Below are 24,790 nucleotides of genomic sequence, written 5' to 3' on the forward strand. Positions count from 1 at the left end.
CATGATGGGGCGTCTCATCTGGGTCTGCGCTGTTTGTTTAAAGGAATTTCTGTAAGAAATATTCTAAATATAGAAATAAATATACTAGACATCCCTAATTTTGGAAATAAATTTATCCAATTTAGAAGGATGGGAGAGTCCACAAGGCATAAATGGGTTATTATGAGGGCATTTGAACCTGCATGAGGCACCTCAGCAGGACATGACACAAATTTGCATCATTAATTAGGAATCATTTATAATGTGAGACTTGATAATACTATGTTCTTGGAACCTCTTGTATATTATGACATAAAATTGATTTGATTTTAAAATTGATCTCTTTTGACATTGCCAGTGAAAGTTAAAAATCATGTTTCTAATTGAAAACAATGTATCTGTTTCATGAATGATCAAGCTTCTATATTTAACATTGGATGACTTGACACGTTCTTCTGTTGCTATTCAGGATGTACATTATAATAATCATATTACAATGATCATTACTTTTATAAATATAGAAAAATCATAATTGAATTGAGGTTCCTCTTTTGGTGAACTAATATGCATGATTTATACCTGAACTTATTCTTCAAATATTCAAAGAAACATTGATGCTGGTAATTTACATAGAAATTTTAATTTATATAGAGATTAAATTCAACTAAAGTAAACCACCTTTACACCTACAGCATGTAGTTAAGATCGCCGTGGCGTAGTGGATATGGTGTCCGCCTAGCGATCGGGAGGTCACGGGTTCGATCCCCACTGTGGGAGTGTTCTTTAGATCTCCCCGGTAGACACCAAGGAAACGGACTCGAGAACGTTTCATATTACCTTAGGCTTGTTACGCAATCGAGCTTAAATAAATAGGTTTAAAAAAACAAACAAACAAACAAACTACAGCATGTAAAAGTACCTTGGGTAATTGATATTTTGTGTCTGGAATTTAATGAGCTGTGATTGATTTATCAACTGTGACTGCTTAATTACTAATACTGTCAGTATTTGACATTTAGTGCCCGAAATATTATTAGCTGTGATTTATTTATGGGCTTTGTTCTAAATTATGAATTAATCAAACTTTAAGGATGTGGCATTCTTGATAAAGTGATGTCATATCATCACGCACCTTGGTAACAGTGTTGTTATGGTAATTGGCATCATACTGAACAATAATTGTGTAGGTTAAAATGTCTTTTGCAGGCTCCTAGACTAATTAAAATAGATAATTAAAAAATTGACAAAGCTCTTAATGTATTACACAGTGTTTAAGAATTTCTTCAGAAGGTAACTAACAAAACTGTACCTAGATTTTGCTTTCTTTGTACCTTGGATCATCGTGCAGCTTTAACACAATCCAACCTCTGAATCCTGGCTGAATGGTCAGAACATTCAGTCAGATATTTCAAGTTTGGCACACTTAGATGATGAAAATTGTGTTCAGAATCTTTCATGAGAAATACCAAATGACATCCAGTTCAATAAACCACAAAGTTGAATCTTATTTGTTTGCTGTTACTTTGCAGAAATGTTATGAAATGTTACGTCTTTAGTGTGGTCAATTTGTAAGTAAGTGTCATATTAACATAGGTGCTGAAATGTTTTAAAAAAACAATAATAACAATATACTTTAAGCGCATGCAATAAGCCTGATTTACCTAGAGACATACTTAATTGTTTCACTTCTACAGCTTGTTTCAAAATATAAGTATGTGTATTTTATTATTCTTATGTCGATATTTGCTTTCAATGCTTTTAATGAATTTAAGCAGTTGAGCACCATCAATTATTCATTAATGTTCAATCTGAGTTTAATTGTCATATGGCTTACCGACACAACTGGGCCAGGTACCCAATAACTACCAAAGTAGGGATTAAACTACATAATCTATAATTAAAGCTTAATTGCAGCAACAATTTGATATTAACCCTAACATATGTTCAATGATAAGATCAGAATTTACTCTTGAGTATAAGCTATTAGCCAGTAACAACAGAGTACTTCTGTTGTAACCTCATCAACTGATTAACTACAAGTGAGCTAGAAGTGAATTGGCCAGGGTTTGAATTTGTTCCAACAAACATTAATGGCTATAATATCACGTGTATCTAAATCTATGTAGGCTTAAAAGTTAATGGATACAGTATTAAAACTATTGTATCTTTCCAATTACTAATATATCACCCTCTGATTACTTTTTTACTTACCATAATCAGTATATCATTTAGCAATGTTCTTACTAAATGTTTAGTTTTTGCATAATGTTCTATTTTCAGAATCTTCAAATTATTTGGAGCCAAATTGGAGGGCTGGCTTTAGCAGTGGTCTGTCCTTTGCAGCTCATTGTTGGGTTTGACTGAGTATCTGCAGACTATGAAGTAAATCAATACAAAATCACCTACCTGACCTTTACAGTACATATATTGGCACGCTGACAAGTTCAATCTTTTATGTGTGTTTGACATCAATAGGTTTGTAGGCGCAACAAACTGTGATCCATATAGACTGGTGGAGTAAATAATGCAATATGGTTCTAATAATTGTGTGAATATTGACAGAAAATAAACTGCATCTTTGTTCTGCTACAAGATATTCCTGAAGCTCTGCAGAGAAAGTTTATTGAAGACCTGCTATGCTATTGATTAAGCTGAACTTTATCTGATGGGAAATATTTCCTGCTTGAATAACAAAAAGCAAGGAACAAGAGAAGTGAAAGGTCTGGAGACATTTATGTTGAATAATATGAAGTTGTTTTCCACATCTTTGGAGATTTTGCTAGTGGAGAGATTTGTTTTAAGTTCAAAAAGGTAGATAAGATAGTCCATGACTCATTCTTATGTCAGCACTGATATGTCAGAATACATGTACTCTTTGCACACTGTAAACATTGGGCATTGGATAGTTATCAAGCAGGAAGAAAGGAGGAAATAAATTCATTTGATATGTTTCAATGACACAAGTTCCTGAATAACAGGATTTCATGTATAGCTTGAGACTTAACCATTAAAGATAAAGGGATCAGCAGGTGGACTTAATGATCAGATATTGATCCATTTAATTGATTGTGTTCATTTCAACAAGTTGGAAAATGGTGAAGACGTTCCAGGCATACCTGCCAAATAAATGTCACCGGCTGTACAGCTGCGTGCATTGTCGTGCGCACCTCGCAAACCATGACGAACTCATTTCAAAGGTAGGTCAACAGACATCTTGAACTGATAAACTTACATGCATCTTTTCATTACCATAGTAACCATAAAACCAAGGCAACAGCTTTTAATTTTACACCAGTTGCAATGACCCTAAACAATTGTCTTCCTTGCCTCTCTGTATTTCAAAGGTTGTTGGTCCAAGCACTAAAACTATATTAAGTGGATTTCATTTGCTATCATTAAGTCATAAAGTCTGGATTTTCAATTAAATGGTTTGTATGTCAACATTGTTATCAATATTTTCAATGCTTTTGTTCGTAAAATGCACTAGACTTAGTATAAGCTGCTCAATCTGATATATGTTCATCTGCTCTCACATGTCTTTGTTCAAGACTGGCCACTCTCTGTTCATTATTGATATCTCCAGTCTCTGCCAATTTGTCCCTAGTGGCTTCCCCTCTCATCTGTCTATCTATGTGAGCCTCACTATGGCAACTGGCCCAGGGCTTAACCCTGTACCACTAAGATATGTATTTTGACACATCTGTAGTCCCATAGAAAGTTGAATTTAGTTTAAGACCTTTCTTACCAAATTCAAGTTTTAAAGGCTTTATTTCCAACCCTTAGTTACTGATGAGCAGAAAACAGCATACAACCTGAACAGACTGCGAGTTACTAGCAGGCTGTAACTCGCAGGCTGTTCTGGTTTTATGCTGGTTGCAAAAGCAATTTTCACTTTGTTCCTTATGAGGGAAAGGGTTAATGCAAGTGCCTTGTGTCATTACAGCTAAGTCCGCACATTTTTTTTCATCGATGACACCTTGCATTTTTATTTTTTGTCTAAAGGATTTCATTTCTTAGCAAAATATATTGTTGGCAGAAAGTGATGTCCCTGCACTGAAGCGGTCTTAACTTGAATTTTGCTAAGAAGAGACTTCCTTTAAACAAAAAGTCAAGATAAGCAGTAACTGTCATATCTGATTATCTTGTGGGAACTGTCTGCACACGCTAATCTGGGATAAAACTTTACGCACATACATTTGAACTCGTTTTCCCAAAGTGCAACTGATTTATTTATATTAATACTTTATTCTGTGTCTTAGTTGTGTGCTCATGTATGACCTAAATTAAAATAACTTTTATGGGACATAAAACAAGTCACATATTACAATCACCATTTCACGCATGTCATGCAAAAATGGGTCTTAAGTCATAGTAGCAGGAGATCAGCCCACACAGTCTGGTCAGTTCTACCCCTTCCATTTACCAATCCAGGAAACCTTGGAATTTGTCTTAATGCCCATTATATACATGTATTTTGAAAAAAATCCTAAGCTATTTACTTAAGGCTTGCAGAACTTGCAATTTATATTGAATGTCTAAGGTTAATATGGTTATTTTCTATTGTTGTTTTAACTTTCAGTCATTCCAAGGCAGTCAGGGCAGAGCATACCTGTTCAATTCAGTGTAAGTGAACATTGTCATTAAGCTGTGTTTATATCAATACATGGATCAAAGAATTTCGCTCACTACTTATTAACTGGGCTCTTTCAGATTTTAAAACCATTCATACACTAATTGCGCGAAAACAAAGGAATCTATTCACATGTCATGTCAGATATAAGAACATGCCATCTGTTTCAAGATTGTCATGTAAGCACTCCTATAATGTAATTGTATACATAATCAATTTAATTAATACTTATACATAAACAAATCAAGTTTAAGTGTTGTGCCAATTAAAGCATCTTCACTAAGCATATAATAATGTTTGAAACATTGGGCTTATGCAATAAATCAATGATGTAAACTCTATACTTGGTGATCTCCGGGTTTATGAGGAAATGCTGTAGATGTCTATATATAACCACAGTTCACTTCCTTGATAAACATGTAGACACTAATGTAAATATTGACTATATAATGCAAGATAAAAACAAGATTATAAGTTTGAAGTTTGTCTTCAAATTTGTAAAAAAAAAGACCTTGTTCAGATAAAAAATTAAAACCAATACGACTCATCTGCATCATACTTTTGGCATTACCTTATAGTGTGAAGGAAAGTATTGTCAAATAATGTCTAGTTGAGAAAAATTCGGAAAACTTTGTACATTTGCCTGTCTGGTAATAGTGTTGTCCTTTTAGTCTACAAGCTACATATTTTTCAATTGTGGGACCGAAAGAGGTGTACTTCTTTAATACATTTAATAGTAATCAGAGTGCTGAGTAAAAACAATTAATAGTATTGATGTTTCCTTGTTTTACATGAAATATGTTTATTTCCTGATTATTTAAATAAACCCTTATTTATGTGTGTTTTGTGTGAACTTTAAAGCATGTTGTCATTTTATATGTATGTAAATGACGATGAGCTTTTCATGCTTAAGTCAAAATAAACCTATTCTGTTATGTTTAGATTTTGTGTTTGTTTAATTGTCTGTTTGACTGGGACTGGACATACACATTGACATTAAAACTGGAAAATTTGGCAGCTTGTTTGTGTTATCATGTAAAAAGGGAGCACATTGCAAACTTTTCATCAAATGGTGCGTGTTTATAAGCACCCCAGACTTTTGGTATGCCAGCTCTGTAACAATTTTTTTTACATGAGTACCAGATCTTTCTCATGCCAGAAAAGCTGCAAGGAAATCAGTGATCTGATCTGTTTAAGCACAAAAATGAAGTTTCTCAAAGAGCTGGGATATATGTCTGCATGAAGCCTCTGATACAAACAGAAAACAAATGAGCTTCATTGTGGGGAAAAGGGACTTAATGCATGTGCATAAGGCTAGTATTCCATCTATCCGCATACGTATTCGCAAAATCATAATACGGACGCTATATTCCATTTATCCGCATACGTCGAATGTATCTTTATTTTTGTATATGGTTAAAACTAAATATTATAATTGAGATAATTATAATGAAGGACAAGCGTATATTTAAGTAGATATAAGGTACAAATCATCGTTTTGTTTGTAAAAGAATACAAATGGTTAATACCTGAAACATCTTCTTCTAGTGCCTTGGCTATGCTTTTCCAAACATTTGAAGTAAAATCAGAGTCCCGATATGCAGATCTGAGTTGGTTGTATAATTCCGGTTAATTTTTCGCGAATTTGATAGTTTTTCAGTTGATTTTTGAGATGACAGCGACTCTCATCGAGCTAAATGCCGTCCGTATCTTGTCCGCATCCGCATTAGAATGCTCACTTGAGCGATCTTTTGCGGACGCCTTTTGCGCGTGTGGATATGTGGATGCGGATGAATGGAATGAGCACAGTGCATTTCAACTTGTTCTATTTTTTTGCGGATATGCGGATGCGGATACGGACAGATGGAATACCAGCCTAAAGTGATGTCCCAGATAAGCCTGTGCAATCCATACTGGCTTATCAGGGACGACACATTCTTCTTGTTTTGTTTTTTTTGTTGTTAAAAAAGGAAGTTATCTTTCTAGCCAAAATTCAGTTTGTCCCGCTTTTCTGATTGAACACTTTACGCACATGAATTGAACCTCGTTTTTTCCATAGCGAGGCTAAACCAGCATTCTTGCATTGTGGTTTCTGATCAAAACAATTATTATGTAACAAACCACAATGATAATGAATGATAAATAATAACGTTTTAAATTGAAATATGAGGGTGGAAAAAGATTTAAAGCAATTGTAATCAAATTTCTACTAAAATTGTGTGTTTTGTTGCAACATACTTTATTAGAAGCATGTAAAATATCCGAGAATAACACATACATTTAATGTTTCTTGCCAAAGTATGTTCATTTGAAGGAAAACAGACTCTTGAGAAGTAATAACTTTTTACCAAATGCATGATATAACAGTGTACCTGCTCCCAGCTGAATATTTCTTGCTTGCTGGTTGTATGTCTCTGTTTATTTGTGGTGCACGGTAAATATAGATATGATATCTACAACTAATGTTTGTATGTAAGATAATAAATCAGCAGCAGCTGGGGCATGAGAACAGCAAGCTGTAACTGAAATTTGAATATACGTGAGAATTAAAGTTGCTTTGGTAGGACCTCAGACACGTCATGGTTTAATTTCTAAAATATTCAAATAGATCAAATAATTTAAATCAAGCTCTTGTCAAATTAGTTTCTTGAATGTTCAGGGATTTCAATTGAAGCAGGATCTTGCTTTTTGATGCAAGCATTTTGCAATTGTGTCACCTTTGACTCCTTCATGTTATCTCCCCTGCATCAGTTTTATGCAAATGTTACCATGAAAATAATACAAACATGTAATATTCTATTATTTAAAAAATGAAGTTATTATTTATTAAGTTATATACTTAAATGTATACTAAGAAAAATATTGAGAGCAATTAACATATATTCAAAAAACAAAACTTGAGTATTTTCACCCCTGAACATTTCATTTTGCTCCACGTTCTATATGTGGTCCATATGGCCTGAAGATCCTGGGTCATTAACTAAAATGGTAGCTTTAAAGGAATACAATGCCTGGATTTCCTCTTTCAAAACACTGGTTGAGTCTGTTACTTTCAACTTTTGATAAGCAATATAAATGAGCCTTTCTTTTGGAAAACTGAAAGCATTTGCATAAAGTATGGTCACAGATCATCAGCCTTTGCAGTGCATAAAGTATGGTCACAGATCATCAGCCTTTGCAGTGCATAAAGTATGGTCACAGATCATCAGCCTTTGCAGTGCATTAAGTATGGTCACAGATCATCAGCCTTTGCAGTGCATTAAGTATGGTCACAGATCATCAGCCTTTGCAGTGCATAAAGTATGGTCACAGATCATCAGCCTTTGCAGTCCGCACAGTTTTATTGCCTTTGGAACTGTCCTCTTTTATGGACATTTTTCATTTAAAGTAAGTCACTTGTAAATGAAAATCATGTCTTGGTGGTAAATGTGTCCCCTGATTAGGCTGTTTGCACTGCCCAGTTTTCCCAGACATCAGCTTATTGTTTTATCGAGATTAATTTAACATTTAAATTGTAAAATATTGATTCATGAATTTCAAATTGTTGCTAGCCATCAACATAAGCCATTCATATTTACCATAGATTATTTAGTTTCAAAGGAATTTGGTCTAACATACCGGTACTGCAAATTAAGCACTTTTCTGCAAACAAAACTGACTAAAAGTATTGCTACTAGGTTGTGTGCCAACACATTTGGCTCTTACAGTATGTATTATATGGGCACAAGTCCAAAATGTACTTGTCTGACTTTATCTATTGTACAAAGTTTATCCTTGAACTCAGTGTCAGTATCTAGCTACATCAAGCTTACAGTAGTTCTATTCAGTACAAAGACAACTCAAACGATAATATTTGTTCCATCTTAAACTATCAAATATCTCATAAGTAAATACTGACCACATTTATATTATTTTGTCATTTTAAAATCTATTTGTGTGGTAAAATCTCTTTGTCCTTTGTACCCTTTGTTTAATACATGTATGTGTCTTGATAAATATTACACTCAATAATAATTCTTCCCGATCTGTTATTGTAAACCAGTAAGTACTGATGGGTAAGTTGTGCAATCCAGTTTTATCTCCAGGGCAATTACCTCCCATGTACCTTTCTTTGTGTATAAGGAAAGAGCCTGTAGGTGCTTCAACTCTGTCATATTAAATAGGCCATAAGGATGTACTGATACAATCATTGTTCGGTCAATATCAGAGGAAATTGACAATTCTTTGTGTGTCCTGTCTAGTATGTGGTAGAAATGTTGTTGCTAAGCGCTAACAAATATATACATAACCAGTCTGCAAAACAAAAAAAACATTTTTTTTTCGTATTTTGCTAAAGTTCCATTCAAATAGTATGATATTTTGTCCTGTAACTACCCAATTGATACTGTTCCTAAGATCCTTATTCATATGTTTGGGGTTTGACTGCCAGTTTGTGTTAATAAATAATAAACAATAATTGTTCTTTCATGTTGCTTTCCCTGTTATGCAAGTTTTTAGGCCACAACCAGGACAAGGTTGATGAAGACATTATACTGTTTGTGGCAAAAAAACTGTTATCTCTAATGGACTGCTGAGGAGAAAACTAGGTCTAAAGACTGTGTCCAGTGTCATCCATGGTCCTGTACAACAGACTATTGACATATTTAGACTACCAGGGAAATCCAATGATTTCCCTGCAGGATTTCTATCATGTTTGTTTTGTTGAAATAGTAACACATTTGTCAATTACAAGTAGAACAAATGCTAGCTGGAGTGTGTAAACTCTGAACGTATAAGCGATTATTGATTATTATGCCCATCTTGCATTTGTCCATTGCCTTTGATTATGGACCAAAAGATCCTCCACCACTGATGGACAAATGTAGTATACCCTGACTTCTTTGCAGAAGCACATCATCCAATCATCAACAGTGAATCAGTGAGATAATTCCACACATTAACCCTTTGCATGCTGGGAAATTTGTCGTCTGTTAAAATGTTGTCTGCAGAATTTCTAAAATTAGCATTTTCTTCGATTTTTTTTCAAAGAATACGATCAGAATAGCAAACAGTTTGGATCCTAATGAGACGCCACGTTTTGTGGCATCTCATCTGGATCCAAACTGCATGCAAAGGCCTTCAAAATTTGGTTCCAGCACTGAAAGTGTTAGTGCCAACAGTGATGTCCATGTATAGCTAAAAATAAAAATGTCATCTTCTTTCATTTTTGTATGGATAATTTGAGTGAGCCATCAAGCAGATGAAGTTTCTGGTCTCATAACAGTAATTATAGGCAGCTGTGATTTTATTAAGTACAGTACCAGCAGTTTGAAATTAAAGTAACCCATGATCAAGTCATTATTTTCAGGGGAAAGTTGTGATGAACTCATCAAATGAGATATTCAATATTCTTCTTTCCAGGCATTTTATAATGTGGCAGAAGATTACATCTGCTTGCAAAATCAATTCATCCAAACTCAATTTCCAAGAAATCAGCCCCCAAACTTGCCCCAAATCTAACAAGTAAACAGACATTAGTAGAATGTAACGTCTGCATATTTTGTACCAAGTTTAACGTCTAAAAAAACAATTTCAGCAGGGCGATATTTGAAAGGTATCCTCTTCAGGTGTCATTTATTTGATGATGGTAGATCTATGAAATACATCAGTTCTATATTCTCATTTTCCCAGCTGCATAAAGGAGATAACTAGTTTATAATATATAATATTCCTAGTTGTGTGTAAAATACTGTTACAATAAGGTGACAACCAACCAGTACTATTAATAATTTTAGAAAATCTGTAATTCAATGCATAAACATTTATTTACTAGTATATGTTTTTGCATTTAACACATTGCTTATTCAAAATCAATGAATGCTAACAGATTTATCAAACATGAATCCATGCCAACTTTCCACAAAGTCATCCCTTTGACTTATATCGCAAGAATTTTTAGGATCTTATAAATAAGTTTGGTGTTTTGTCTTGATGAAGGATAACCCTGAATGGCTTTCAAAAAGAGGTCTATGGTCAAGGTATCAGGTAAAGAGGTCTATCAAATCAATAGGTGCTATGGTCAAGGTATCAAATAAAGAGGTATATGGCCAAGATATCAAATAAAGAGGTATATGGTCAAGGTATCAAATAAAGAGGTCTATGGTCAAGGTATCAAATAAAAAGATCTATGGTCAAGGTATGGGGGACAATTTTGCAGCAATTGTTAAATGGGGGTTTGGGCACACATTGTTTAGAAACATCTTTTATAAAAGAAAAAATTAAGTTGTCTTTGAAATTTTTAAGTACAAAACATGTATAAAAAGCACAGGTGCCCATTATTTAATTCAATTATTTTGAAAAGTGAAAAGAACTAATTTGATTCTTAAAATGCAGTATTATGCTATTCAACCCTTAAAATTGAGGGTAAGCATTCTTCCAGAATGGCCTTTTGTATTCAAAGACCGTTTTATTAAGAGACCACTTTTGATTACTCCCTTGAGTGGTCTCTTAACCCTTTGCATGCTGGGAAATTTGTCGTCTGCTAAAATGTCGTCTGCAGAATTTCTAAAATTAGCATTTTCTTCGATTTTTTTCAAAGAATACTATCAGAACAGCAAACAGTTTGGATCCTGATGAGACGCCACGTTCTGTGGCGTCTCATCTGGATCCAAACTGTTTGCAAAGGCCTTTAAAATCCGGTTCCCGCACTGAAAGGGTTAATACAAGATTGACTGTACTAGCAATGCAAAATATGTATGTTAACAATTGATGAGCCATACATCTGCCCGTAGGGCTTTACATATACATGATTGTGTTTATTAAACAGCAACATCATAAGTGTCTTTGATGAAAGAAGTTAATGAGTGAACCAAACAAGTCACAGCCAATCTTCATTATTTTAACCCTTTACCACTTAGATACATATTTTTAGCTCGGCTGTTTTCTGAGAAAGCCCGAGGTATTGTCATAGCCAGCTCGTCGTGTCGTCCGACGTCCGCGTCGTGCTAAATTCTTAACATTTTGTTAAGGTTTTGAAAATTGGCTCTTAAATCAAAGTGCTACAACTTTGAAATTTCATATGTAGCTGCTTCTTGATGATTTCTACATGCCACACCCATGTTTGGGTAACTAGGTCAAAGGTCAAGGTCACTGTGACCTTTAAAAAGATTCAAAAAAAAAATTCTGACAAGCTGTCATTGATTCAAAACTGCCGTTATGCCGTGCTCTTGTTAAATATTTGAAATCTCTTAAAAAGTTATATTTATGCCCCCTTTGAAGACGAGGGGGTATATTGTTTTGCACATGTCGGTCGGTCCGTCTGTCCGTCCATCGGTCCGACCACCAGATGGTTTCCGGTTGATAACTCAAGAACGCTTAGGCCTAGGATCATGAAACTTCAAAGGTACATTGATCATGACTGGCGGATGACCCCTATTGATTTTCAGGTCACTAGGTCAAGGTCACAGTGACTCAAAATAGTAAAATGGTTTCCGGATGATAACTCAAGAACGCTTATGCCTAGGACCATGAAACTTCATAGGTACGTTGATCATGACTGGCAGATGACTCCTATTGATTTTCAGGTCTCTAGGTCAAAGGTCAAGGTCACAGTGACTCAAAATAGTAAAATGGTTTCCGGATGGTTACTCAAAAATGCTTACGCCTAGGATCATGAAACTTCATAGGGACATTGATCATGACTGGCAGATGATTGATCATGACTGGCAGATGGCCCATATTGCTTTTCAGGACACTAGGTCAAAGGTCAAGGTCACAGTGACTCTTAACAGTAAATTGGTTTCCTGATGATAACTCAAGAATAATAAGGCCTAGGATCATGAAACTTCATAGGTACATTGATCATGACTGGCAGATGACTACTATTGATTTTAGGGTCAATAAGTCAAAGGTCAAGGTCACAGTGACAAAAAACGTATTCACACAATGGCTGCCACTACAACTGACAGCCCATATGGGGGGCATGCATGTTTTACAAACAGCCCTTGTTAATTTATGACCTTTCTTACTTGATTCAAGTTTTTAAGGCTTCAACTCCAAAGCTTAGATACTGATGAGCTTTAATAAGCATAAAAACTGAACAGACTGCCAGTTACTTGCAGGCTGTTCTGGATTTATGCTGTTGGCACACTGCAATTTCCACTTTGCCTCTAAGTGGGAAAGGGTTAAAAACCTGACAGGCTGTGGCTCTAAAATGCCTTTGAGAACTTTATAGTAAACCAGTATGTTTCACATTAGAAATAAAACTACCTGTTTTCATTATGCTTATAATCTAAATAAAGTTGTTTTCATGAAACCGAAGATGTATCCGCTCACATATTTGGGTAATATTATATCTCTCATACAGCACATAATGTGATAAAAACAGGTATAAATTTGCATTTCAAATGTGACATATAGCGCCAGTAAATTACTGATAGGTATGTTAATCTAAACAAACAAGTGTCTTAATCATCATAATTATGGTGACAGAAGACTGATTTAGCATCAAGCTTCAATCTGGCACGTGACATTTCTAGTGTGACGGATCAAAAACAGCCTTGTACTTGAGAACTGTATTAGTACTGTAGATAAGACTTGTACTTGAGAACTGTATTAGTACTGTAGATACATCCGAATCTCATTGGTATGCAGGTACACTGTCCCTCAGTCAGAGTGTGTTAATAAGTAATAAACAATGGTATGCTTCATGTGACTTATTTCTATTATCTTCTTACAGCTACATGTATATACAAATGTATACTGTAAGTCATAACCTGAACAATGTTTCAACTAAGCAATTTTTCATGCAAACAATATTTCAATGCTAATTTTCTTATGAAAATAGTTTTCATTTAAAATTAGGACATTTTATAAAAGTGTGCATTAACTTCAATTAAAATAACAAATTAATGATGACATATAAATACTAGTATCAGTTCTCTTCTTGTCTAGTTGTTCTGGGTACAGAATCCTAAATCAAAATTATTAGTACTTTTTAATTTAATGGCAGCATAAGCATGCAGTCTATTAGAGGTGCCCAACTTGTTATATTAGTGACCATACTTTTGCTTTTAATACTTTAAAAATTGGCCTTTTGTGATGTCTAGGACCATATTTTGACAGTATATTGTGTGAACATTTGCCATTGTTTTATTATGTGTAGTGAACAATTGGCAATTCATAATGATTATAATCTGATATGTGGCAATGTGCTATTTAATACTTTATATTGTGAACATGGGATAGTTGAGATATTAAGTTATTTGTGCTTATTATATGAACATTGGCTATTTATGATATATTTATGCTAATTTTAGCATGAGCATGTGCAACTTTGGATATAATTGAGATATTTGTGCTATTCCTGAGTGCATGAAAACTTATCCTTTAAAAAAATATTTCAATATTTAAGGCATGTATTGCGTATAAGTCAGCCCAATATGATATTTGTGCTTTTTATAGCGTGAACATTGGGTGTGGACCGGCTGAGGAGCGGGTGCTGCTGACAGGTCTGCATGCTGTCGCTGACATCTTTTGTGAGTGCTGTAAGACTACCCTCGGCTGGAAATACGTGAGTGAACTTGTTGATAATATTGTGCGTCTTGTTCCATGCTCTTTGCAGAGAAATCTCCACATTTGAAAATTTCCAATCAAAACGGATAATTTTGGGATTTACACTGCACTATTATAACAGGTTGTGTGGTGGAACACACGCATGGCATTTGTTTAAAATGTTAAATTAAAACCCTCAATATTTTTTATTGCAGCCCATAGTGTAAGTTATATTTTATCAATATTCAGAGAGAAAGTTTATCATCTTCAATCATGTTGAGATTTTTATCACAGCTGAAAACATTCAACATGATTTAATACCCAGATAAAATGAAATAAATGTTGTTATCCCGCGCCATAGGTGGAGGGATATTGTTTTGGCGTTGTCCGTTCTTCCGTCCGTCCGGCACTTTTGTGTCCAGAGCCATATCTTGGAAGTGCTTTTGCGGATTTCATTGAAACTTGGTATGAGTATATATATGGATAAGAGGATGATGCACACCAAATGGCATTGTACACCATCGGATAATAAAAGAGTAATGGCCCTTTGTACTTTGAAAAATGCTTTTTTTGTGTGTCCGGAGCCATATCTTGGAAGTGCTTTGGCGGTTTTCATTGAAACTTGGTATGAGTATATATATGGATAAGAGGATGATGCGCGCCAATTGGCATTGTACACCATCTGATAATAGCAGAGTTATGGCCCTTTGTACTTTGAAAAAATGCTTTTTTTGTGTGTCCTGACCCATATCTTGAAAGTGCTTTGACGGATTTCATTGAAACTTTGTATGAGTATATATATGGATAAAAGGATGATGCACGTTGGCGTTGTCCATCTGTCCAGAAAACTTTTGTGTCAAGAAGTATAATGGCGGGGGGATATCAATTCAACGAATTTGCTTGTTTTTAACTCACCTGTCACGAAGTGACATGGTGAGCTTATGTGACCGTGTGATGTCCGGCGTCCGTATGTGCGTGCGTGTGTGCGTCCGTCAACAATTTGCTTGTGTAGAGGTCACAGTTTTAATCCAATCTGTATGAAATTTGGTCAGAATGTTTACCTTGATGAAATCTGGGTTGGGATTGTATTTGGGTCATCTGGGATCAAAAACTAGGTCACTTGGTCAAAAACTAGGTCAAATAATTGAAAAACCTTGTTTAGACTATAGAGGTCGCAGTTTTCATCCAATCTTTATCAAATTTGCTCAGAATGTTTATGTTGATGAAATCTGGGTTGGGATTGTATTTCGGTCATCTTAGGTCAAAAACTAGGTCACTAGGTAAAAAACTAGGTCAAATAATGGAAAAACTTTGTGTAGACAATAGAGGTCGCAGTTTTCATTCAATCTTTATGAAATTTGGTCTGAATGTTTATCTTGATGGAATCTGGGTTGGGATTGTATTTGGGTCATCTGGGGTCAAAAACTAGGTTTATAGGTAAAAAAATGGTCAAATAATAGAAAAACTTGTATAGACAATAGAGGTCGCAGTTTTCATCCAATCTTTATGAAATTTAGTCAGAATCTTTATCTTGATAAAATCTGTGTTGAGATTGTATTTGGGTCATCTGGGGTCAAAAACTAGGTAAAACTAGGTCAAATAATAGAAAAACCTTGTGTAGACAATAGAAGTCATCGCAGTTTTCATCCAATCTTTATGAAATTTGGTCAGATTGTTTATCTTGATAAAATCTGGGTTGGGATTGTATTTGGGTCATCTGAGGTCAAAAACTAGGTCACTAGGTCAAATAATAGAAAAACCATCAACAATTTGTTTGTGTAGACAGTAGAGGTCACAGTTTTCATCCAATCTTTATGAAATTTGTTAAGAATGTTTACCTTGATAAAAACTGGGTTGGGATTGTATTTGGGTCATCTGGGGTCAAAAACTAGGTCACTAGGTCAAAAACCAGTGTTTTTTTTTCACAAATAGGGGAATGGTGGCGGGGTCCGTCCAAAGGGGAAAAACGCGTCGTTTTTAAGAAAAAAGGGGAAAATTAAAAATTTGTTCTTATATTTTCTGAAATTTATTATATGAATACACATGTATGTATGAATGTAATATTCACAGCTGAATTTCTCTGTCCTTTTTCTAAAAAATATACCAATGATTTTTTCAACATTAGTTTCAAACAGTTAAGCCTTCATGCACAGTCTCAGTTTTCCTAGCCATTTTGAGTCTAATTAGGACTTTCTAATCGATAAAATGGCAAATGTTAGCATTTTTTTATCAATAAAATGGACCACATTAAAATGTTTTTATCATCAAATATTGACACAATATATATCGATACATCCGGCCTTTTCCTGGCCATTTTGGGAAAAGCATGAAATTCATATGAAAAGTACACTGATGTGGGAAATACTAATTTAATGTAATTCTTTATAATTATTCAAAATCATATAATATTATTAATTTGTTATATACTTTGTTAGTTGTTATGAAATGAATATTTTTCATAAGAGAGTTCTTTCTAAAAAAAAAATATTTTGGAGGGGATTTTTTTCTACAAAATCGGGGAAAAATATATACTCTTTTTTTAGGGGAATGGGGCCGAATATCGGCCCCGAAATTGCCATAAAAAAAACACTGAAAACTAGGTCACAAGGTCAAATAATAGAAAAACCTTGTATAGACAATAGAGGTCACAGTTTTCATCCAATCTTCATGAAATTTGGTCAGAATGTTTGTCTTAAAGAATTCTGGATTGGGATTGTATTTGGGTCATCTGGGGTCAGAACCTAGGTCACTAGGCCAAATAATAGAAAAACCTTGTGTAGACAATAGAGGTCACAGTTTTCAACAAATCTTTATGAAATTTGGTCAGAATGTTTATCTTGATGAAATCTGGGTTGGGATTGTATTTGGTTAGTCAGGTGAGCGATTCAGGGTCATCATGGCCCTCTTGTTTCAAATCTTGTGACAGAAACAATAATATCAAGAAACTGAAACATTCTTGTATCTGTCCATGTTTTTGTAAAACAATATACACATAGTGGTGTTTATCAAGATGCTTTTATGTATTTCCTGTATTTGAAATAAAATCTGAATAGCAAAACAATAATAAAACTGCTGAATAACAGCGTGATGTAATTGTCCTCTAAGGTAAATATGATGTTGAATTTGAGAGAGTTGTTTTGAAGCTTAAAATAACCTACAAGGTCATGTTATGAAAGAGTTAGTTGTCTTAGTAACCTTTATTACCTTAAGGACAAATGGTTGAACGGTAATTAATTCTGTCATATACACACAATGTCTACATGTTGAAGGATTCTTTTGTACTTTTGTATGATTTTTAACCCTGAAGGAATTGCATCATTTGGTGTATGTGGTTTTACTTATTGGATTCATGAGGTAGATCAAGTGCATTTTGCAGGACAGATGGATTGAATCCTCAGTGTTCAGTACTCCTTGTGTAAAAATAATACTGATATCACGGGTGTTTGGGACTGTTTTGCACTTATGGGTTATTATATGTGTACCAAAATAACTCTGTTGAATAGCTGGATATCACTCCATGCTTGTGAACATTGCTGGCTTTATATGTAATCAAGGAAGGGAATTGGAGGGTAGGGAGGTGGATTGATGTATATGTTTGGTGCAATATTATAAGACTGTTTCGGAAACATCAGAATGCTGGTGGTCCAAAGTATTGGATAATAAATCAGTCCGTTATTGACAGAAAGTTGTTTATTTACATCAATCTTGAGACCACTTAATCTATCTCATGTCTTAGCAGATCATTGACCAATATTGGGTATTGACTTATATTGGATAATTGACAAATATCAGATAATTAACCAATATATATTCCAGACAGAATAAACTTTGTCGATATATCGGTACCAGTTTTCAAACAAGTTGGCCAAAGTATAAAATATTTTGCATTTTCACCATCTTTTTCCATGTTTTGCCATAAAATGTTGCAATATCTGTTCAACAAACATTTGCTCCTGGAATTCAGAAATAAAACGAGCATTAAAGAAACTAATAATGTTTAGTAGTGGTTGCATTGGTAATTAGTTAATATTACATGCAAGTGGCTAATTCATTTTAGTTGAGATTGAACTTCATAAATTCCAGAACAACACTGGTAGTCCTAACGCTGAAGCTTGCCTATAGTGACCTGATACTCATGAACACTATTAGGGTTAATTACAGGCTTAGATTATTTGTGTTATATTTATCTTTGGTTTAGTTTGTATACTTGATTTATGGGTTTTATGATCACATAAGAGTTTTTGGCTGTGATATTCCTTCCATTATTTACTTGATTATGCAAAATCTGGTATTGAATTGTTTCCTGTCATTTAATCCATTTATGCCTAGCGTCTAGAAAAAAGGCCTTGGCAAACAGCGTAGACCCAGATGAGACGCTGCATGATGCGGCGTCTCATCAGGGTCTGCGCTGTTTGCTTTACAGGAATTTCTGTAAGAAATATTCTTAATATAGAAATAAATATACTGGACATTCCTAATTTTGGAAATAAATTGATCCAATTTTGAAGCATGGGAGAGTCCACTAGGCATAAATGGGTTAATTGTTCATTTGGCTGTATTACAGGAGCATGCCTTCGAGTCCAGTCAGAAGTACAAGGAGGGGAAGTTCATCATAGAGCTGGCTCACATGATCAAGGATAACGGGTGGGACTAGCAGCAAACATAGCACAGACTTCTGCTGGTGAACACAAGGGGAATTATCAACAGACATTTAGGTTGAAGGGATGCCCCAACCTAGGAGATTCACATAACAAATTAGGGGAAAATACAGCGGGCAGGAGGGACAGTAATAATTTCAACATCTGGCTAATAGACATTGCTGTGTAAAGATGCAGTTTGTCTAATCTCTGACGTTTGTTTGGAGCATGTTGAAAATAGATACAAGACACCCTGTTGAATTCAATGTAATTATTTAGTCATATAATAGAAAATGACAAAGTATTCAAACTTGAATGGAAGAATAGTAGATGACCTCATTTTATCCGCCCCTGATGTTGTTCACCGTTGGATGGTTTGATGGATCTCAATATTTTACATTCCCACTTGCATATAATTGTGTGGTCTTTCATTACTTTCACCCATTCATCTGAATCATTTACAATAAAACTGCGTGACATTCTTCATCTTGCATAAAAATGACTGAGACTTTGCCTTGGTATTATGACATAAGGACATTTCCAGTAAAGACAGTATACATTGGAAGGAACTCTTAAGCCCTTTGGGGAATTAGACCTTTGCCACATATATACCAATAAAATTCTATAAGGTGCTTATGTGACATGGAAAGTTGATGTGTAACATGTTTGAAGTAAAAGGCCATTAACCCTTTCAGTGCGTGAACCAAATTTTAAAGGCCTTTGCAAACAGTTTGGATCCAGATAAGACGCCACAGAACGTGGTGTCTCATCTGGATCCAAACTGTTTGCTATTCTGATAGTATTCTTTGAAAAAAAATGAAGGAAATGCTAATTTTTGAAATTCAGCAGACTACATTTTAGCAGAAGACAAATTTCCCAGCATGCAAAGGGTTAATTTGATGCCTTCAGCATGGAGACTGAAAATATACAGACCTATGGTTTGATAATGGTGCTGTAAGTGGATACTGCAGAATGCAGCTGCAGTCACATAGGTTGATTAATGTTACCACAAAGAACCTATATTGAACAACTTGACTATAAATCACTGCTTAAGGGAGGCTGCTGTAATGAGTTGGGTGGAAGGTTTCATTTTTTAATGAGACAGAGTGCATATGTGGCAATTCTGCAGAACTACATCAGTCTTGATTGATAATGGAGAAACCATGGAAACAGCCTGGACTGGGCTCACAGGAAGAGAGGCAGAGGAACTGGTGTTGTGTACAGCTAGTAGCTGATATCTGAACACTTCTTAATGACCTTCATGTCAGGTTTTTACATTCATATTAAAAATGTTCCATTTTATGTTTTTCTTGTAATTTATTGGTACTAGAATTGTGTTTGTGATTTAATCCTTGTATACAGATTTTGAGTGCATTTGATAAGTGAATAGTCTTGTTTTAGGCTTGTAATTGTAAACAGTATTGTTTTTGTCTTGCAATTTTAGTGTATGTGACACAAGTTTAAGGGATAATTTGTCTTAGTGCTTATAATTTAATGTAATGTGTATGCAGGGCTATTGTTAAATTATTTATAACAACAGTTGAGTAGGCCAATATCATTTGAGAAGTAAATTTAATTGATGATATCTCATGTCTTGTGTTAAAAAAAAACATTTATCATTTTCAATTTTGGAAAGGACCAAAAAAATAAGCATGTTTAACAATATAATATTGTAGCCTGTGATACCTCAGGAAATTGTATTCATGTGATAGTTTTTCTTTTCTTTAATTTTTTTTCTTTATGAGTGTTATATTTCCCCAAATTGGATGGAAAGTTTGGTTTTCTGTTTCAGAAAAAAAAATACTGGTAACAACATGATAGCATCGCATTTTTAAAATTCATCATTTTTAAAAATGATTTTGGAAAGAACTTTTCAGTTAACATGTTAACATTGAAAAACACAGAAAAACAACACATTTTCGGTGCAACATATCAGAAATCTTTTATTTTTCTATAACCAAGAAAGTAGATTACAAATATTGTTTTAATTCAGACAAATTGATAACCGGTTAACAAAGATCTCGTATGAAGGCTGAATTGTTTGTGTTGTTTGTAAATGCATCATTATTGATTGATAATATGCTACTTGATTGTATTGATTTCCCTGGTCACTTTGTATGAATATCAATCTGTACCTGATTGTATCCATGTATAATCAAATATTCATGTCTGGGTTCTGTAACTTGTAATTCTGTAATGTATAACCCATATGAGTGTAGCCTCTCCCCACATGAGCATGCTGAGACTTATGTTCTTTTAAGGATAACATTAATCTTGTTTTCATTCTAACAGGATACATGTAATCTCACAGTATTTAATGAATTGATGAATATAATGCACTTAACAATGCACTAAACAATGCAAGGTAATTTATAATGTTACAAGAACAAGCGATTTACACAATAATGATATAAAGTATCACGTAATGTATTAATGTGCATGTTCAAATTACATGGTTTTTAACAGATTGAAGAGACTGTACTTCAAATAGATTTCCTTGAGCGTGTGACAATGCACTATGCTTAAATGTTGCAATATGTCATTGAGAAAACATGTTGAGTTACAGCACTTAATTCCATTTTTAACTATCTTGAAACGGTGCTCTTCACATGCTTATTATATATAAATTGTGATGATTACCGGTAATGTAACCGTGCATCTTTTCCTTGAAATTACAGGAACAAGTTACAGCACCACAAGTATTAACATGATTTAGTGTATTGATTACACGTTAGCTTCTGTTGATGTGGGTGTTTGCTAACAAGTTACAGCACCACAAGTATTAACATGATTTAGTGTATTGATTACACGTTAGCTTCTGTTGATGTGGGTGTTTGCGCTATGAACATTTGCAATCATAGCATGTTGTTTACTATCAATAAGATTGATAATAACTTAACCCATTCATGCCCAATGGACTCTCCCATCCTTCAAAGTTGGATCCACGTATTTCCAAAATTAGGGATGTCTAGTATATTTATTTCTATGTTTAGAATAATTCTTACAGAAATTCATTTAAGCAAACAGCCTAGACCCAGATGAGACGCCGCATCATGCGGCGTCTCATCTGGGTTTACGCTGTTTGCAATGTCCTTTTTTCAGGACGCTACGCATGAATGGGTTAATAATGCATCTTTTGTCAATATTATGAGCTACATCATGTGAACATGAGTCTTATGCCAAATACAGCCAGCATAGTTCAACACCAGCTAGGGCATTCCTGCAGTCTGGTCAGGACCTACCCTGTCTGCTAATGAGACCATATAACCTTGTGTGACTATAGCAGACCAGACTGTGTTAATGCGCAGGCTGATCTAGAGCCACGCTCTCCACGTATGGTTTAAGACCCGTTTTTGTATGACACTGGCCATATTTTAACTATGTTCCCAGCAACCATGTGCTATTTTTGCTAGGGTCTGATTGTGATGTTGTGATGACTTATGACTATGAGGGGTATGTTTGTTATTACTGGCATTGAATGTTCATTTTTTCAATCCCCACAATTATTATTTATTATGGAACATATGCAGATCATATGCCATGAAAGATTTTTAGACATTAAAAGCAGTAATATTGGGGTGTACAATTATATATTTTTACTTTTCTATCGGAATATGAATTGTAATTGAATTATATTTTTTTTAATTCCTTGGTAATGTCAGAATGACATCATCTCAATATCGATATTTTTCTAAATCCTTATTAAAGTTATATAAAACATTTCTACAACTCAATATTATGAAAAGTATTTTCTACAAAATTATGAGAATATTTCCCGAAGTTTTGAATCTCAGAGCTTGAGGCTTGACTGTGATAATTGGGTTGCAATACTTGTACATTCTAATGAAACTTTAGTGGTTACACAGCACCATACCAGTGTGTGGATCAGAAAATTCTCAATGCTTGTAAACAACAAGGTTACAACTAACTCTTATTAAGATTTGGACATGTATTGCTCTTGTTTCTGATAATATTGTTGTACCCAAAAGCCAAAATAAAAAAGTTGTTAGTGTGTAACCTCCTGGTATTCATTATTATGTACTACTCCGGCTCTGTGATTCCTGACTAACGAAAGTTCTCATTAGTGCTGATGTTTTCGATGTTGTGATATTGTTATATATGAAATATGTGTTCTCTAGTCAATTATTGTAATGGAAAATTATTTATTGTTAAAGTAGATGATGTTTTGGTAACTTCCTTGTGTTTTTTGGAAGAAAATACTATAAAATACTGTTCTCAGAACCAAAACTATAAGTGCTCACATAAATTTTATCTTCGCTTTAAAAATTTTGTTAAACACACACACTTTGTTTGCATTCTTATTTGTATCAAAAGGAAGAATACATACAAAATATTGAGTCAGCAAATAGTGGATACAAAGATGAAATAATGGCACGATTGAACAGGGGCAAAAACGTAGAATGGGTGTGTTATATGCTTTAAATGTTAATTTTCGTGCAAATCTTCGTTTATTCTTATGCCAATTTTCGACAAGACTGGTGTGTGATGATCAATCGATGCCTACATGACATGTATACATGAATGTATTTTGTATGTTTTTTACACCAGGGATGATGTTGACCAGTGTTGTGCTGTTTTCTAGATTTCTAGAGTTTGATGAAGTCGTGGGCAGTGGGGTTACTTAGTTGTTGTCAACATGTAGTACGCATTATTGTTACTGTACAGTAGTCGTGTAACATGCATTGACTATATATAATAAGTGGTCGTGTAAATGTTTGTTAAATGTTTGCATTCCATTACAACATTTGGATATATTTTTTCTACATATACAGCACCGTGCATATTCATTTTATTAAAAACAACATTTCAAGTCTGCCAGTTTAAATTTGAAATAATACAAAGACATGTATACATTTTCCAACAAATGCCTAATAATAGTTTGAAGCTCTAATGTGCAACATATGTTGGAGCGCAGGCTAATCTACGATGACACTTACACTCGATTTTTGATCGGAAGTGACTTCCTGAAAAAGAACAATTTCATACAAGCGGAAAGTGTCTTCCCTGATTAGCTTGTGTGCACTGCACAGGCTACCAGCTCATCAACATGCTTATAGTACAGCCATTAGGTTCAATGTAAGTACAATGTTAATACTGAGGTTTTTAGGTTAGCAGAGCAATTAAATCTATGACATGCCATTCTGTAACTTTATGTCACTGTTTTACAGTAAGGTTATTGATATTTCAACTTTACCGGTAATTCATTGTTATTCACTCACTTATTAGCTCAATATCTATCTAAAACTTGAAAGCAATATTTTTGTCCTAATTAGTCTTTGTAATTTTGTGCATTAGGATGTCAAGCCCATCTCATTTCTGTAGAACACAAAGCCTTTTTTCACCATTGACTTTCATTACCTAAGCTCATGTTTTCTTCATATAAAATCATTTTAAATCAGGTTTGTTGTGCTTTCAGTATGTAATTTGTCAGTTTAGATATAGTGCATAATTTGTTACTTGTAGTTATTTTTCTGCATTCTTTACATATTTTGAGTTATTTTTTGTCTTCATTCAGTATGAACTTTGTCAAGCTTTGGCTAATAAACTTATTAAACGTGTCTATGATATTTGTTTTCACTCTCATTGCTTTTCAGTGTCTGTCCTATGTTGACAAAATAAGATTCCTGTTGAAATAATACTACACCTATAACATTATCATGGACAGAAATACAATGTTTAAGCTGTCATAAAAATAGATCCCATAAATTGCAATATTTTTTGGCTGGTTATGGAGCTTGACTTCAATATAATTGGCACAAACATATCTTGGAATGTTTGGTGAATATTCATTGAAAATTGAACGAGATAAGAGAGCTGGAAAACAAACTGCTTTTTAGCTCACCTGATTGCTCAGGTGAGCTTTTGTGATTGGTCTTTGTCCGTCGTCCGTCCATCCGTTCACATTTGTGCGTAAACACTATAGGCCACATTTATTGTCCGATCTTCATGAAACTTGGTCAAAAGCTTTGTCCCAATGAAATCTCGGTCGAGT

General features: G+C 34.4%; 1 protein-coding gene across 5 annotated transcripts in view; it reads left to right on the forward strand.

Annotated features, from left to right (window-relative positions):
- LOC127841988 (protein yippee-like 1) overlaps positions 1-24,356 on the forward strand; it is a 40,292-nt gene extending 15,936 nt beyond the window's left edge. For all 5 annotated transcript variants that reach the window (XM_052371294.1, XM_052371266.1, XM_052371285.1 and 2 more), the window contains 4 exons: positions 2,260-3,176; positions 4,559-4,602; positions 14,051-14,159; positions 18,705-24,356. In XM_052371294.1, coding sequence (XP_052227254.1) covers positions 3,072-3,176; positions 4,559-4,602; positions 14,051-14,159; positions 18,705-18,794 — 348 coding nt within the window. In that variant the 5' untranslated portion in view covers positions 2,260-3,071 and the 3' untranslated portion in view covers positions 18,795-24,356. The remainder of the gene's footprint in view (positions 1-2,259; positions 3,177-4,558; positions 4,603-14,050; positions 14,160-18,704) is intronic.
- Positions 24,357-24,790: the final 434 nt, after the last annotated feature.

Source organism: Dreissena polymorpha, chromosome 1 (assembly GCF_020536995.1).
Source record: "Dreissena polymorpha isolate Duluth1 chromosome 1, UMN_Dpol_1.0, whole genome shotgun sequence".
NCBI lineage: Eukaryota > Metazoa > Mollusca > Bivalvia > Myida > Dreissenidae > Dreissena > Dreissena polymorpha.